At 28.6% G+C, this 18940-nt stretch overlaps 1 protein-coding gene across 1 annotated transcript in view; it reads right to left on the bottom strand.

The window, feature by feature from the left end:
- Window positions 1–503: 503 nt before the first annotated feature.
- LOC129958268 (transmembrane protein 164-like) overlaps window positions 504–18940 on the bottom strand; it is a 39463-nt gene continuing 21026 nt past the window's right edge. Inside the window, exons 4-6 of the mRNA XM_056070597.1 lie at window positions 14172–14256; window positions 9968–10068; window positions 504–8122 (exon numbers count right to left, since the gene is read on the bottom strand). Coding sequence (XP_055926572.1) covers window positions 7832–8122; window positions 9968–10068; window positions 14172–14256 — 477 coding nt within the window. The 3' untranslated portion in view covers window positions 504–7831. The remainder of the gene's footprint in view (window positions 8123–9967; window positions 10069–14171; window positions 14257–18940) is intronic.

The raw sequence follows: 18940 nt of genomic DNA, 5'->3' as shown, positions 1-18940 counted from the left end.
CCCAAAAAAATTAACATTAGATAGTTAAAAATTTTATTACTTGAATAACACAACTTGTGACGACTATTCGCACTGAATAACTATGACAAATTTTATTACTGAAGTAATATTGAGTTGTATAATTGAAACTAATTCCATATCAGTTGCCTATTTCAGTTTGAAATCGCAAAATGTTTAAAAGTTAGAACATGAAACTTTGATTTATTTAATTGTATATATAATATACATTTAAATAATTATATATAATTAGATAGATGAACTTTGAATTGTTAATGACGACAAATTTAATCTTCAGGCTTTCTATAAAAATTTTACAACAAACAATGAGAAAAGTAACTAATTTGGATTAAACCAATCATTTACACAATAGTGTTTTCGATAATGCCTGCTTGGTGTATATATAAAGAGCTAAATTTACGATTGCAATGTCCTTTATAAAATTAAATTTCAACAATTTGTGCTTGAACATAGTCTAATATCCGCTCTTATCATTTACTAACTAAGAGAGAAAGCCACATTGTGTATCAGAAACATTAAATCAGTCTAAATGAATTTGATTAGTTACAACTGGTGAACTTGTAATTGGTTTACACTGCGTTTGAGAAAACTGAGCTAGTTTCCCAGGTGGTTTTGAAGCTGGCCCTCTTTGTTCAAGTGTGAAAATCCTCTCAGTTTGTATAATAGTCAATTGGCGCCCTCTTTGATCTCCACTCTAAAGATATTTCATCTCTCATCCATTCTCTCCAATACGACAAAGAATTTTCGAGATATATATGATGGTTATTGATATCAGCCACGGTTAATAAATTTATCTGAACAGTTGAGGTATACGCTTTATTTTGTGAGGGGAGGGAGCTTCTCGTATGTTATGACGACAGAGTCGAGCGTTTTAGGATGTTGCATTTCCGGAAACTTAAATATCTACCTTGCCTGCCTTATTTTTCCTTCATTTACATTTACAAGTATTACATTCATTTCCTCTCGCTATGAAGGCGTGTAACGCTGCAGCATACTTACTTGCCGCCAAAAGTCGACCGTGAACATAACCAGAAATAACTAAGCAAATACGAAGGAAAAAGGCGCAAAAATTTATACAATCCAAATGTGTTGTTTCCCATTTTTTGCAACTTTTCATTACTATATAAGAAGCTTTTTCTAAGAGCTCTGCAATAATTGATAATTAATAAGACAAAAAAAAAATGAAGTTTCTGTTATCTTCTAGTAAAAAAACGCTAGTCAAAATGACAACAAATAGAGAAAGTATTAATGTGGAATTCACCGAGTTAATTGTTCAATTTAGAAATAATACAAGATCAAAAATGCTATCCATATGGCAGAAAAAATGGGATGCCGCTAAAAAGGAGTTCCATCGGTGTTTCTCAAAGATGTTACACCAAAGAGGTTAAAAGTTGTTTGCTTCCTCAAGCAAATCATTACTGGGCGCGGCATCTCTGGCTTATCCTAAGCACGACTGTTTCAAATGAACCCAACGCGTGCCTGTGGAGGTTATGAGGAATCACTTGACTTAACTCTATAGACTTGTTCTTTATGGGACACAATTAGGAAAAAATATCTTATTTAATGACTGGTGGAGATCTTTAGGGCATTATTTACCTTTCCCCTTTTAAGCAGGTCTCTAGTGAAGTTTTACAGCCGAAGCGTTCCTCCAAATACTCAAGTTGGTGTTGACATTAATTTTAATTGCATTAATGAAATAATGCCATAATGAATTTGTATTCATAATGCAATTGTATAATTATGCTATAATGAATTTGTAAAAGCAATACTATGTCGCATTTCAAATAGAAAAAGGTGGAATGAGCAGTCTTCTGGTAGAGTGGACCTAAATGGGTGAAATTATGATTGGGTGTTCTGCTGCTTGCACACACCGGATGGTGTCCCGGTGTCAAACTCAGATGGTCTAGAGTGGGAGTTTTTCCTTGGCCCTATAAATAGTGCATATGTTTTAAAATTGAGTGGAGTCACTTTGCACAATCACACCTCTATTTCACATGACAGTTGGCTGACACAGGGTTAATTTCCGATTATCTTACAAAAGCTAAAGAAATTATACAGATTACACTTTACGTAAAATGGATGATATATTGATGTTTTTAAGTATGTATGATTTTAATTACACTTATTAGTTGAAAAATGAAATTTAGAAACACAATCACATTTTTGAACAAATAATTCATTTTAACGGATTAATTCATAGTGCAACCATTTTATATGATATTCCACAAAATATAAGAAATCTTCCCTCACTGATCCATGATGACTTACACATAAAATTTACATCACAACAAGATAAATAAATTTACCATTTCCTCTGAAGAATTTATTAATACGATTTGACATATATATATGTAACAGGCAAAAATTGAAAATTCTTTGATGAAAATTTGATGAAATACAAAAGACAGTTTATTTAAAAATTATCTTAATGCACAATAGATACAAATATTTGAATTTAAAATTTAGCATTTAATTCGCTAAATCTAATATGGAAATCTTTCAAGCATTGTATATCAGCAACAAACAACAAAGTGCAATATTTGTGCGCCCAATTTTATTTAAATGCTGTGATGCTGTTTAAAAAAATATATAAATTCCAAATTTTTACGATAATTAAAAAAAAATCTCAACTACTAAAACATAAATTAATGCAGTAACTTGCTAGGAATAATTTATACGAACATTCACAGCGTAAAATAACTTTACGAAACTGTATTTATCAATTATTGAATATCAAAATATAGCGATATCAGTAATGTAAACTTATGAAGAAATAGTTACTTATTGTCAAGTGAAAGATAAAAAATTAGGATGTAAAAGTCAGAAAATGACTTCAACAAATACGAACTCAGAGGACAAATAAGTGCTACCTTAATATTCATTTCAAATGTGACATTTACATATAGCTATATATAATTTGCAACAGCAAAGGTTTAAAGGCAAATGAAATACCTTTAAATGTGCTAGTTAGTAATTTAAAAGCTACATTACATAAATATTTATTATATTTTTTAAATATTTACTAGCTATACATTATTACTTTACTGAATATTTTGAGTCAATTCGAAGAATTAATTATTTCTATAATTTACCAAATACTCTATAGACTACCTTAAATAGAAGTTAAAGATACTCCAATGAGATATACAAAATAGCAGAAAAGTTAGGATTTTTACTTAAATACCTTCTAAACATTTTACAAAACACAAACAGTTTTATAAAATTAAGAGTATGAATATACAGAAAAGGTGCAATAAAAAACAAAATTAAATAATTTCAGAAAATATTACCACAAAATTTAAAACAAAATATATTATAATAAGGAGAATAAAGAGACTATCTTAAAATATCTAAACTCTCTCAAAATACATTTAATTACTTTTAAGCAAAAATTTTCTAGTACTATATATTCTTTTCTTTATAATATACAATATATTTTTATGTACAGGAATAATTTCCGATTAGATTTCTCAATTCAAAAGTTTAACTGTTCACAATATTTGCTAATTGGGAATCTATTCATGAAAGATACAGAAGGATTAAACTGACTACTCACACCAATGAAGCGTAACTAAAAACAATCAGAATCGGAGTAGTCATGTAAAGATGAATAAATGGAATGACTAAGAACATAATTCAATGAACAGTAAATCATTTTAGAATGAAATACAACAGAATATGCATACTTCATTGAATAATATTTTAGTCTTCAATGAAATTTTTAAAAATCCGAAAAATATTCTATTAATGAAAATACAAAAATGCAACAGGCTTTATACCATATTAAATATTCCCAAGATTTATAACTTTTTTAAAACCAAACTTTAGACTCGGTTACTTTCAAACTGCTTGTATCTAAAAAATACAACAGGAATAATTTATTAGAAAAAAAAACCAAAATTTTTTCATGTAAAGACAGCATAAATTCTTCTGATAAATTTCTTACGGCACTGTTACAATGTAACTGAATGCAAACATTTTAGAAGGAAAAGAATGCTATAAATGGAAAATTTCCACATAAATGATGAAATAAGAAAGGGGCTAAAATACATGAAAGTATGCACAAAGAACTTTGAATAAATGGGGTTTTAAAATGCTGATATTACAAATGCACAATATGAATGAAAATCCACAAAAAATTAAGATCACTCAACTGGAAAACAGGCATTATTTTTAATATTAAAATTATCTTAAATATTACCTAATTATTAGATAATATTATAATAGGCGAGTATATCTTTCCCATTTTCTGAGAACTTGTTCTCCCTTATTTATTTATTTGTTTATTATTATTATTATTTTTTTTTTTTTTTGACATCATTCTATTGCCAAAAACAGTAGAAGGCACGCAATACTTCCTGCAAACAGGATGTAAAATGATTTTTGGACTGACAAAGACAACGGGCTTAAATGTTTCCATACATTTAAGTGTTTTTAACAGAGATCATAAAAAAATGCATCGCATCGTGTTCAAATTCTACATATTCAAGAGAATATGTAGAAAATAAAGTTCTCTAAAATTATACTCAAAAGGAATATCTAAGGCAAGTTCATAAGGGAACATCATCAAAACAGCTCAACCCTGAGTTTACAAAGTGAATATCTAAGGCGCTACAAAGTATTTTGTTCAACAGATTGTCAAAAATTATTAGTTTTATAAGGAAAGCATTTTCTCCCTCCATAAACAGTCATTTTTCACATTGTATCACAGAGAAAAATAGATTATTTTCGATAATGTAGATGTTCAACAAATTTAAATATTGTTGTTTTTCAAAAATATTCTAGTAATATAATAATAAAGTAATTTACGGAATATATACACATTTTGCACTCAAAATGTTAATGAAATAAATTACATAATATTTATGGTAGGAAAGAGTACACAATAACTTTTTTCACACAGAGATTTTCTAACACAGAAATAACAAACAAAAATATATTAATTTTCTTTTCATTCATTCAAATAACTAAATTTAAAATATTTCAAATTTTCAACAAAGACATAGCAAATCAAACAATAATCTTAATAGTTTTTTTTTTTTAAATCTAAAGTATCACAACTGTATTGCTCTTCCTCATAATACTATAAAAGAAATAATACCAAAATTTGAACTATTTCACAAATACTAATGTTAAAATTAGATATATACGATACAACAAAATAAAAAAATGGTTAAGTACTTCGAAAACACTTTATCACATGAAAAAAACATCTCCATCAGTATTCTTTCTAAAATTGAATTCTAATTGAGAGATACAATATTCTAAATAAAATGAAATGTTACAACATTCCTTTGGAAATAATGATCATGAAGAAAATGTTAATGCATTCTATTTAAATTACAAAACAATATAAATGAATTAATTATACACAAATAATCATTTACGATTTAAAAATATGTCTTCCATTTATTATTTTTTTACATAAGTACATGAGCATGCAAACCTATCTAATTTTAGATAAAGTATTCTAAAATGAGAATGAAATATTCTAAATCAAAACATTCTACATTTTAAAACTTTTCAGACTAGATCATTTTTCTAATATACATTTAAGATATACAGCAAATATATATACATAGATATATATTTCGCCTATTTAAATAATGGTAGGAATGTTTCTGAATAGAGGTCTTTATAAAGGGCGGCCATTCTAATTGTGACCCAATAGCTTCTTTCCAAAACATTGGTAAGACATGTCTAAATGGAAAAAATGCTTTAAATGTAATACAATATTATATTTTACAATAAAAGTAATGCTGACAAATTTACGAAATAAAAAATTATTATAGAGTCCCCTGGTTTTATTAGTCATAATAAGTAAAATATTCTTGACCCTTATAACATTTTAAACAAAAAAAGTTTCTTTTATGCAATTAAATCAGAACTGTGAAACTTTGAATAATGCTATTTTACAGGAATTTCAGTTGCTATCCACAGTTAAAAGAATACTCTTGAAGGATCATAGGCAAATAGAAATTATGCTTTAATGTGCCATTAAGTTTAGATCGTCTTCGATTACTTCATATGAGGAAGCATTACTATTATTTCGGAAAGACATTTAATATTAAATTATTTGCTTCAAAAGGATATATGTCTTGTTCTTCAGGCATTTTATTAACCTTTTACAGCACAACTCTTGGACATCTCCGCATTATTTTGTTTCATTATAATAAAATGATATTGTAAAGTTTTGCTACATTTATCAGTAATCCTTAAAACCAAATTGAAAATACGCAAATGTGATATTAAACTTTAAGGATAATCACAAAAGAGCTATCGTCTACCTTTTTTCAGGGCATAAGGTGCCCTAAATTATTGGACTGGCATGACAATTAAAACAGGCACTATGGTGATTGAAAAAATAGCCCACTCCCCCCTCAATTACAATATGACAAATGCGTCCACAACTCATTTAAGAGGTACGACCCATCATTTGGGTGGAGGTGACTCATCTCACACAGTTACAATCCCAACAGAAGTGAGACCCCACTTAGTTTTATGGAAGCTTCTTATCACTGCGGAATAGTATTAAGAATAAAAATATCTTAGAATTCTCATTGACTATACTTGTCACTTAGTTTTAGGCAAGTATGCTTAAAGTTTAGTTATTTCAAGGCACCAGATATATTAAGATCAAATATAGTACTTAATAATTTATCAAATATATTAAGTATATTCGATTCAAACTACTAGAATTAAGACGTAAAAATATTGCATATATAAGGAAGGAACTTGCTTTATACTTTGAAAATCTTTGCGAGTCAAAATAATAATAATAATCACTTTTGAAGGCTATGAACTCCTCACAACAAATAAAAAAAATGCATTAATCAGTAAAATTTTATTAGAATCATTATATGACCAATAGGAAGAGCTTCGAATTTGTGAAAAATGTGGTTTCAATATGAGGGAGTTCCAGTTCCCAATCTTTTAAACCACAACTTTTATGAAATAACATTGTTAGATACATACTATGTGAGTGCATCCGAGGTCGTTCAATTTATGTCTATTAGATTACTTTCTCTAAGGTTATTTAAAAAATTAGGTTTAAAAAAGAAACGCAAAGAGTACAGTAGATTTGACAAACTTCTTTAAATGGCCTGTAAATCAGTTACACAACAATACTATATATGTGCAAGGAAAATTTGTGTCATAACACAAGCTGTGTTATTTTTCTATTATTTTTTGTATACAAGATGAATACCTATTTTATGCTCTTATTTTAACATTTAAACATATAAAAAAGATTTTTTTAAACATTTTTTAAAAGGCTGATCATCCCCCCTCCAAATAAATTTGTATATGCTCTGCAGTTATTTTAAATAGCTATTGTCCTGTCAGCTTTAGTCTTAAAACTTTGAAAAAAATGTTTAATGTATGTGTTGGTTATCCAGATTTGTTTACTATTAGAATTAAGGCACTGTACAATGATTTAAATTCTGTGGTCTTTCCAGAACTGAATTCAAATCTTTACATTTACTGACTCAACACAACATACAACATGATTTTTAGTTTCATTAAACATTTCATTTAACATTCAAACATTTTTCCAACTGTAAATACATGATTATCTCTAACGGATTAGGAAATAACTTTGGGTCACGATTAAACTGGACACTTTAAACAATAATTTCACAATAAAATTATAACAACAACATTAAATGTTTTCTTAAGATAACACGTGCCAGTACAAACCTACCGGATGATAAACCAAATATAAAAAACGTGACTCTTTCTCGTAAATTAAAAAAAAATCTTTGGCAGTGAGCTACCTATAAGAAAATATGAGTAATGCTATTTCATTAATTATCTAATCAGTGTGAGTATCATCGTCATTTTTTATTGCTTTGCGTGCCATTTGAGCTTTGCACATGCTACACAACTGCTGTACTCGTAGAGCTGCCATAGCTACATATTTTTCTCCAGTCCATTCTATAGTTCCTAAGGCTTGTAAGACAATAAGACTAACTTTAGTATATACTTTTCCGAGAAGAAGAATCAAAGCAGCTTGGTGAAGCATGGCCCAAAGGCGATAATTTGGACCAGAGAAAGGATCAGAAACTGCCGGGCATATAATATTGTTCAAGTTGACTTGAGTGAGCTATAAAAAATAGAGAAAAAAAATTAAAAACAATCAATAACAATAGAAATACATTTGATTATACCCAAAAATACATATCTGTATATTTAAAATATTAAAATTAATCATAAAACTAATTTTTTTAAAGCAATGTTAAGCAAATCAAAAAGGATAATGCTACTATTTCAAATTCGAGGAAAATGAAATGCTATCAATCAGACAACTACCAAAATAAATTAAAAATCAGCTTAACATACTAGCATTCCACTAACGAGTTTAAAGATACCACAAAAATTAATATTACCCTTAATTTTATTTTATTAGCATATTCAATAAAAATATATTGAAAAATGATTAAACTATCTCTTATTATGGTTTAAAAATTATTTTCTCACAAGTAATAAATAAAATATTTTGCCAATTTATTCATTTGCCAAAGAATAATAAAATAATCTTAAACTTCTCATAAAAGATTAGCCTATCAAACAATCGATCAGTAACAAATAGCTTAAAGAAAATGTCTATACAAAAATTCGACTGCAATAAATAGAATAAACATCGTAATTCTTTCCTAACTTAGAAGTATTTTTTAAGTTTTGAACCCCCCCCCCCGGTTACCCCCCATGGTTATCACAACTTTGAAATAGAAGACTAAGATAACTCGTTCGCTTCCTTTCACCAAAAAAAATTTAAAATTTTAAACATCAATTTATTAAATAATCAATCCTTATTTTTAGGCCAATATTTCATTTGTTAACTGATATTCCTACTTTCACCTGTTAATGTTCAGAGTTCAATTAATAGGTTGGAATGTGACAACCTGTTTACTTATTCTGCAACTTCCCATTTCCATTAATCGAGGAGCCTTACACAGGGCAAGCTAAGTACATATTAATCTGTAATGCATGGATAAAAATAATTACTGAACATATTTAGTGGTCTTCTGAATAATTTGGAAAGAATCAAACCACAGGAAAAATTAATAATTCTATTTTACATAGGAACCGTTTAAAAACATTCAGTTTTAAGAATACTTACAAAATATGCAACAAATGCTTTATAAAAGGAGTTTTGCATATTATTTAATAACATACGTATGCATGTGACATTTTCGAGGCAATGCAATACCTTTATTCTTGATACTATCATAATTTGATGCTTTTAATTCATTCTTTGTCAATATAAATTTGTATGGTTCTCTGATTCAGCAATAGATTTAATAACACAGAGCCTATTACAAATTATCATTTTGATTCTTTCTATCAATTTTTTTTTTTTTTTTTTTTTTTTTTTTTTTTTTGGATTTTTGTGCTCATAGTTTTGAATACTATTTTGATGTTTTAGAAAATAATATGTGCATTTTCACTGAATAATATCAAATCTGTAAATTTCCTCTCTTTCATCTAGATTAATTGTGATGAAATGTGTCATTCACAAAATGTCTCATAAAAAAGCTTTTCAAAGTGTAAAAGTCAAGTTTGTTCATTATTTTACATAGACAAATCTAATAAGATTTCTTCATTTGAAAGGTATGTAACTGTGTATTAGAGGGTAAAGCACCTTGATAAACCCAGCCTCCTACAAACATTTTTGATATATCTTTTCTAAAACAAAGATGTTATGTCCCTTTAGCAACACTTCAGGAGAAACCACGATTTTTGTTCCCAAATTTTTATCACTCTTAGGTTAAAGGAAAAAAAATTTCAGAAAGAAAAGCTTGAAATATTCATTAGTTCCTTTCTTTCCGAGCTTATTTTTTTTGAGTTGCAAAGATAAACTGTACATAAACGCATCTAAATAAATGTTAGATTATGTTACAATATACTAAATACATATGCATCAAACATACATAAATTATTTTATTACCATTCCTAAGCCTTGCAATACAATAAAGTGGTACAAAAATATGAGCCCTTGAGTCAGCATTGCCCAGCTCATATCTGTTAAAGGTTCAACTGTGTAAATGCCTGTAAATATAGAATTAATTATTAGTAGTACACACAAATAAAAACTTTTAATTATTACAATTTAAAACACCAATCTGATTATTTAATTTTTAAATACAATAAATGCAAATAGTGATTGTTTCTCAAATTTTACTAAATACAATAAATTTTTACAAACATCGCCATTTTTTTCCCCTTCTTTCTTATAACACAAAAATATTCTTCTTTTTACTTCTGAAAAATTACAAGACTTGTAAAAATTTACCACATCCTGAATATGCTTACAAATCAAAATTAACATACAATAAAATACATACGCACAACCCATGAAAAAGTTATCCAAAAGTTGTTCATTATTCATGAACTAATTATCGTATCGATATTTTTTACCTTAAAACATATGCAATAATGTTCTGTCGTTTGACAATATACTTTTATATGAAAATAATTTCCTCACAAGGATGTAATATTATCCAATGCCTTGCAATGACACATGTCTTCATTGTTTTTCTCAGATACAACAGACCACAAAAATAATTATTCAATTGTTTTAAATGGGAAAACAATTTATATTTAAAAATGTTTCAGAAATATTTTTCCATTATCAGAACTCAAATGTGATAAGTTCTTCCATACTATTTTATATGGATGTCTCCTTCTTTGAAAACTTCAAAAGAAAGCTAGCCACAACCATTTGATCAATAAAAACTTATATATTCCTTTCCGGATAAATCAGAAGGAAAGTCAGAAAGAAGGAATTTGTTAGTAGTTAATAAGTTTGCAAATATTCAATTTCAATACAAAAACAAGGCACAAAAGGCAGACAATGAACAATAAGTTAAAGGAAAAGCACAGCTGGGAAAAGTTCATGAGTTGTAAATTAATCAAGCGAATGGTCCCGCACACTTTAAATATATATCGCTATATAAGATAAACTACACTACAAAAAATGGGTACGCCACTTTAAGAAATATGAAGTAAGTTTTTAACTAAACTAAGTTTTTAAATTAACTGAAATAGACACTTTGACATTCAATTTTGAAAACTAATGCAAGACTTGAGTATGCGATCTTCTTTCTAGATACTTGCAAAAACACATCATTGTCAGCTCTTCGCCACTTGAAAAAACATATTGAAAGCACTTTCACCAATAAAAATTTGAAGTAGTCTCGTACTAATAAAAAAATGAAAGGCCTTTAGAGAAGAAGTTATCACAAAATAAATGACCACGACAAGAAATAATATTATATATATACACACTATCTACCAATAAGTACTTGGGCACCCATGCAAATGAGGATATCTATGCTCCTGATCTAAGTCAACGGCCTTCTGTACTTAAATATCGTGTAGGAAATAGCATTGCCATTAATCGCATGCAAGACGTCACGAAATTCAGAGCTCTCTGACTTCGAGAAAGATGTAATTTTTGGATATCATAGAAATGGCCAATCCTCAAGGGATATATCTAGTGAGTTAAACATTCCAAAATCGACAGTGGCTGTTGTGATTAAGAAGCAGAAGATGAGTGGGGATTGTTGGATAGTACTTCAACCCGGCAGACGTACGAAACTAAAAGACAGAGACCTAACCAAAGAAGTTTGGAAAAACCGCACCAAACCGATGGAACACATACTCCAGGAGTTCCAAAAAGCCCATTGGACTGTTGTTTCGATAAATACCATTGGCAAGGAAGCATATTTGCTTGGTTTCCATGGTCGTGCTACCTCCCATAAGCCTTTGATTACGAAGCAATCGTGCTGCTCGGTTGAGATGATGCAAGGCATGTCGAAATTGGACCGTAGATGAGTGGAAATAGTTCTCTGGAGTGACGAATCAAAGATCAATCTCTACTAGTCGAATGGTAGAGTCTGGTTTTGGTGTATGCATGGCGAACGCCTTTTGCTAGAATGCATTGTGCCTATATACAGTTTGGCGGAGAGGAATTATGACCTGGGGATGTTTCTCATGGGATGGATTGAATCATTGTTCTTTCCAGGATGACAACGCCACTTGTCATGTTGCGAGATCCGCCATGGATTGATATGATGACAACGGGGTGAACCGACTGGACTGACCTGCTCAGAGTCCAGACTTGAATTCTATAGAAAACCTGTAGAACGTGTTGGATCGCCGAATTAAGGGATGCAGCAACCATCCAAAATCGGTGAAAGAACTTACATGTCTTATCCAAGTCGAATGAAAGAAAATACCCTTGCCCATAATCCAAACACTAATGGAAAGCATACCCTAGAATGTTAAGACTGTAACTGTCGCAGATGGAGGCTCAACCAACAACTGAATATGAATAAATTATGTTTATCTCTTTTATCACAGGTGTTTTATTACTTACTGATATATAGTGAATATATATATATATTGTTCATTTTCCCCACAAAATGAAATGGAAAGATAACATGGTTTTGCATGGGCTGAGACGTCCCCCGAGCTTACAAAAAATACGAATATCTTTACTCCAGAAGTTTTATTAAATATAAATTCAGGTTTAGCATTTTTAAAAGACGTGTACTTCTGAATTATTATTTGTAAAATACCTTTATTTTGCTGTGCTACGAAATACATAAATTATTTTCTTGTATAGGTATCAAGTTTAAAATACTAGTTATTGATGATTTATATAAAAACCTGTTAAAATAACCTATATGAATAAATAAGAACATTCAAATAAGACCCAAGTTTAGTAATTTAGCAATTTCCTTACAGCCATTATTACACTAACAACCTTAGATGCACAGTGAGATGGTTTTTATCCTTTATTTATTTCACTTCACTATAATAATTTATAAGAATTTCACTTTTAACATATTCACTGAACCTTAAAAGGGTTTATTACCCATCAAACTTTCCAAAATTCATTTTCTCCCAATTTAAATGAAAAAGAATTTTATCATTTGAAAAGATAAAATTTAAATAAATTTTTCAGTGATTCTACTTAGTTTTAAACAGTATTGTAATCCAAAAATAAACATAAAAAATGTGCAATTCTGGAATCACATTTCGTGCGTGTTTTGATGCACTTTTTTTAAAAAAAATAGTTAAAAAATCCAAGCAAAATTATCGAATGATCTAACGAAATTTATGAAGTAAAATATATATATTATTAAAATGACTAATTTTCAACAATACAGACAGATCTTTCCCCCTCGTATATCTTTAGTTACTTTGAAACGAATTATTTACATTTCATATCCAGATAATTCTCAATCAGTAGAACTGTTTAAGAGAAAGGGGAAAAACAGGGATTGCTATCAAGAAAATATGAAGGCAGCTCCTTTAACCAATACGATTTATACATATTTAAAGAGCAATTAATTCAAAAAACATATTTTGCTTGATTTTAATGTTTACTGATTGTAAGCAGTAAGAAGATATGTTCGGATATTGTTAATATCAACTGCACACATTGTTTTATTTATAATAAAGGATCTATAATGTATTTCTGATTAAGAACATCAAAAAAAAAAAAGGAAATTTTAAAATAATTTAAAATCGTTTATCGCAAATTCAAACGGTTTTCAGGAACTAAAACCATGCAATATTTACACAGTGGAACATATATTATCGATTTTTTTACAGTGATACGCAAATAAGAAAAGATGATAAATATGCTAAAAACTGTACATTGATCTTACACTTTATAAGAAAGCCAATAAAAAGAAGGTAGTAGCCATTGGCACTAGGTGGAACCGACTTGTAAAAAATTGCTATCAAATTATTAAATAATAAATCAAATTTTCAGCAAAAATTTTAATGTGAGTTTCAGAATGAAGTGTTTGCAGCAGTATGAGAAAGAATTAAAAATTATACTGAAAAGATGTTTAATATCATAGCTTTCAATTAAGAAACATATTGACCTAAATCTATAGATAATTTGTTTGGTTAATGATGACATTATGTTTGCTTGCTTGGCATATAAGATGCAAATTTTATTACTTATATTATATGCCAAGCATATATATACACTATTTAAGTTAAATTGAAAAAAAAAGGTGATAAAATGGAAAGGCCCTTGCACCGAACTAATTAACAATTCTTAATGCCAATAAATTCAGTCATCTTTATAAGTAAAAAAAAAAAAAAAAAAAGAACAAAGAAGTATTTACCTCCAACTCCAGTTCTAAGTAAATAAAAAGGGGTTATTAAAATCAGGAAGTGCTGAATCCAATAGACTTCTAATTCTAGAGTACGCTGGAAAAAAAATATGAACAAAGTGAGCACTATACTGGTATATTTAAAACTCAAACCATTAAATACAGTATATTCCATTTTTTGATGCAATAAATTGAAGATTCTAAAAATATAAAACAACTTTTTGATGATATTGCAAAAATTGTTGGTAATTTTCAGATTGTATTTTCAGTCCCTTTTATCAAATATGACTGCATTCTAATACGATTTAAAAAAACGAATTATATAATTTCAGTGCCTGCTAGAGTCGCTGTGACAAAGTTTCATCCCATAGGTTTGGAACAGTCGAGAAGTATGGGAGGGGGGGGGGGGGTAAAGTGATGGTTGTTCTTTTCTCACTTAGTATATTGTTCACATTCTCTCTTGTATCGGTATTTTAAAACTGCGCAGTAAAAATTTCATTTTATGGCAAAAAATATTTATAACTTATTTCATAATGTTAATGACTGAATAATTTTACATAGATTTTAAAATAAAATAATAAAAACAAAATGTTTATACATTTTATTGAAATCAATTCAAAATATTTACATTTACATGCAAAAGTTATTCTAGAGAAAAATTTCATAGGTAATATTTTAAAGAGAAAATATTTTAAAAATCAGTGAATTTTAAAGAGTCTACCAGAGCCACATGAATAAAACAATGCAATTTTGTATAACTTGCTTAATGTACGAAATCAAAAAGTTTGCTTTTATGCATAATTGATTTTTTTAATTGACTTGGCTGAACTAACGATATTTTTTCCTTATTATTGCCTTCACTTATTTTAGAGTAGCAAATTTTGTTTGTAATAATTTTTCAAAAATATATTAAAAAATTTTTAAACTTGCTATAAAATTGAACAATATTTTTATTTGGGTAAGTCAGCTTCTAGCTCTCTTTAATTTATTTAAGTCCTGTTTCAAAGCAACAAGAGGACTATTTGAAAATGACCCAATAATTTTGAACCGTGGTCAGATAATGAAGAGCAAGTTCAGGTTGTCATCTGAACCTGCATACATCTTGCCAAATTTCTGATCCATATACCATGGTATTTCGTTGGAACCCCAGGTCTAACTATCAAACCACCAGATTCCTCTTATTAACATCAAGCAAATATTCCTTCACCTAGAACCTGCTACTTGCTTGGTAGATATTAATTTTCCCACTGAGACAATTCTTTACAATCCCTACATTGCAAATTAAATTTCAGTTAATGAAAAATTTACCCGCTAAGAGAAGGATACAAAAATATTATCCTTTTGTACTCTTTAAGGCATCATTTGATATTTTTTATTTTGATTGCTAAAATACCTACAGAGTGATAAGATGATGCAGATTAATTTTTCGGAGAAATTCAACGTAAAACAACTATAGATAATTTTTCGGAGCAATAAGTAAGTCCTTGTATTATGTGAATAATTATGCATCGAATTACTTTTCGAAGTGCAAAAGGTTAGATTTCCTTCAGCATAGTTATAAAAATCAGCATCTGTCATGCGATATTCCAAAATCTCGATCAATGTTTGCTATTTTGAAAAAATGTTAAAGGAACATTTTCAAACGAGAAAAGAGCTAAATTGTTTTGAATACAATTTCAAACTGTTATTCTCCCCCTCCCCGTTTGACAAATCTCACAAATTAGGTCGTTGTTACAAGTAAAGTGTCGATATTATCCAAATCTATCTTCTAAAGGATCAGTTTAATATTTCCTAACTTATGTAAAATTTAATATCATTAACTAATGTAACTAAAATGTATCAGATAAACATTCTACTCAGGGAAAAATGAAATCTTATAGCTCATTTTTTTTTAAATTGTTGTATGTTCAAATGAACAATAATAATTGTAATATAAAAATTGAGTTCGTATTCCAAGGTTATTAATTTTGACCAGAAATTATAAATTTTCATTTTTCTATTAATGTATCCTTTAATGGTACCTATCAAATGGTTCAAAAATACCTATCATCAAAAGAGTATGTTATTATTCATACTGAAATTCAAAAATTTTAAAAATATATACAGAAATGCCATAAAGAATCTTTAAAAGTTTAATAATGGTTTCAAATTGTATTTGTAACAATTTATCAATAATATTTGATATTTAAAAATATGAATTGCATAAATTGCAAGTTCTAATCACTTTGAAGATGCATACATCAATTAAAAAAATATTTTCAAACATTAATTTTATGAAAATAAAATTCTACTTATATTAAGTAGCACTCGCATTTACCAAAAAATTGTAATTAATATTTTTCATAGAGCTATTTAAAAAATGGATTACATAAATAAAGAATACAGTATAATTCTCGACATTTACGTCAGATTTATTTTTCCTTACAAGCAATATTTTATTATTGCCTACATGAAATTATATAAACACGACAATTATTATAAATATTGAGCTAAACTTTTCGAATACTACTCGACATAAACACATAATCAACACGCACACACAAAGATACCAAGAAAAAATTCTAGTTAAGACAAAGAAAAATGGGGCCAATAAACTTATAATAATACAAAATCCAAATAATTGGAATATCCAAACGCTTGTATTTCCTCTTTACAATAAGTAATAATGGACAATCTAACGCTAACACCATCTGAAGCTTAATGCGTACTTAAAATTAAAAATTTATAACGCAGGAAATACTGCTAAAAGAAAAATAAAGTACTAAATGAATGCCAAGTGTGGCACTGTATTCTGTTCTATGTAACCCATTGCTAAAGTAAAAATATTAATAAGAATGTTAAGCTTAGAAAGAGTTCAAGAATCTAATCTGTCACAATGGGAAACACCTGACCAATGCTGAAAGCGGTCCATCGCTTGTTGAATCACAGTAATAGCAGAAATGGTCAGACTTCCAGGGCCATAAAGAATTCTTTTATCTCACAAACCCCTGTCTAATACTTCAAAAACATTAATAAAAAAAATTTTGAAGGTTACAGATTACCTTCAAATTTCCAAATGAAGTGCCATCCCTTCTCATGACTTCAATTCCTTGTGAAGAAAAGAGAAAAAAAAAATCATAGGAATCTAGCTTTAATTGCTATAAAGAATCTCACAAAAAGTTACAGCTACAGAAAAGATAATAAGGTTAACACTGCATATTTTGAAACGTTTTATTAAAAAAAAGAAGAAAAAGAGAGGGGGGGGGAATCACATTTCTCATATTAAAAAATTTGAATAGAAGTCAATACTCTATTGGAATTAAAATTAAAAAAAAAAATAACGACTCTTAAAGTATTTTTAACAACATCTTAATATATATATATATAAGTAACCAATCTATTTTGAAAACGAAGCTAAAACGAAAATGAAACTAAATAGTTTCGGAATCGCAACTAAGAATCCTTCCTTATTCAAACTAAAACCAAAAAAGGAACAGGAAAAACTTCATAGTATTTAGAGAGCGCAAATGCAGTTACTTCTAAAAAAACAGATGAATTGAGACAAAAGTATTAAAATCAAGTTAACAGAAAAATCAAATTAAACCAAATAATAAAAAAAAAAGAATCCGGCCTGAATACTTTTTCAAGGGTCACCCTCAGGCAGAAAATCAAAAAAAGGGATTTTTTCTATGAAGGAATGCTGACAAGAAAGTTTAATAATGATTCCTCGTGACCCGAAGATCCCCTGAAATTCGGCCCAAGAGATATACCATTTTAACAGAAAGGAAAATACAAAACAACAAATTAGAAGAAAATATCCACTAATAAGTAAAAATACAATAACAAAAATAACATAAAATAACACTCAAACCATTAATGTAAAATAAAAAGGAAAGCACATACCAGCAGCAGGCAAAGAAATTTTAAGCTATCGATTATGATTCCCGCTTTTTAAAACCACAAAGCTAACATATTTAAGGTAAAAAACAATTCTAGGCTCCCAGCGTCATCTGTTGAGTGATCTAATATGCAAGGAAAGTTCTATTTTTATTTTAGGTAAAGGATTAATCCCAAACCATACCTTGTTTAATTAAAAAGTTGACATTACAGTAATTTCTAGGAAATTCATTTTTAATTAAATTTTTAATGAGGTTATTTGATGCTTCAATATAGGAATTTTTATTATTGCAAACCCTTTTGATCCTGTTAACTTGCGAGAAAATTAGATTTTTGAAAATTTTAGAGTTTAGATTGGAATGATAGTTACAAAGTTTTGTTATTTTAAAGTTGAATTCATCTCTTTTATCGTAGATACCAACTATTGTTTAATCATTAGCAATTTCGATTTTTAAATCCAGAAAGGTAGCTTCAAGTTGTATAATTTTTTTACCTTAACTTGCATATTAGATCACTCAATAGATGGCGCTGGGAGCCTACAATTATTTTTTACCTTAACTGGCATATTAGATCACTCAATAGATGGCGTTGGGAGCATACAATTGTTTTTTACCTTAAACATGCATATTAGATCACTCAATAGATGGCGCTGGGAGCCTACAACTGTTTTTTACCTTAAACGTGCATATTAGATCACTTAATAGATGGCGCTGGGAGTCTACAATTGTTTTTTACCTTAAAGTTGCATATTAGATCACTCAATACATACTCAATACTCTACTTATTTTACAATACTCAACTTTAAAATAACAAAACTTTGTAACTATCATTCCAATCTAAACTCTAAAATTTTCAAAAATCTAATTTTCTCGCAAGTTAACAGGATCAAAAGGGTTTGCCATAAT

This window comes from Argiope bruennichi, chromosome X1 (assembly GCF_947563725.1).
Source record: "Argiope bruennichi chromosome X1, qqArgBrue1.1, whole genome shotgun sequence".
Taxonomy (NCBI): domain Eukaryota; kingdom Metazoa; phylum Arthropoda; class Arachnida; order Araneae; family Araneidae; genus Argiope; species Argiope bruennichi.
The sequence above is the reverse complement of the archived record's forward strand: the minus strand, read 5'-3'. Positions and strand labels throughout refer to the sequence as shown.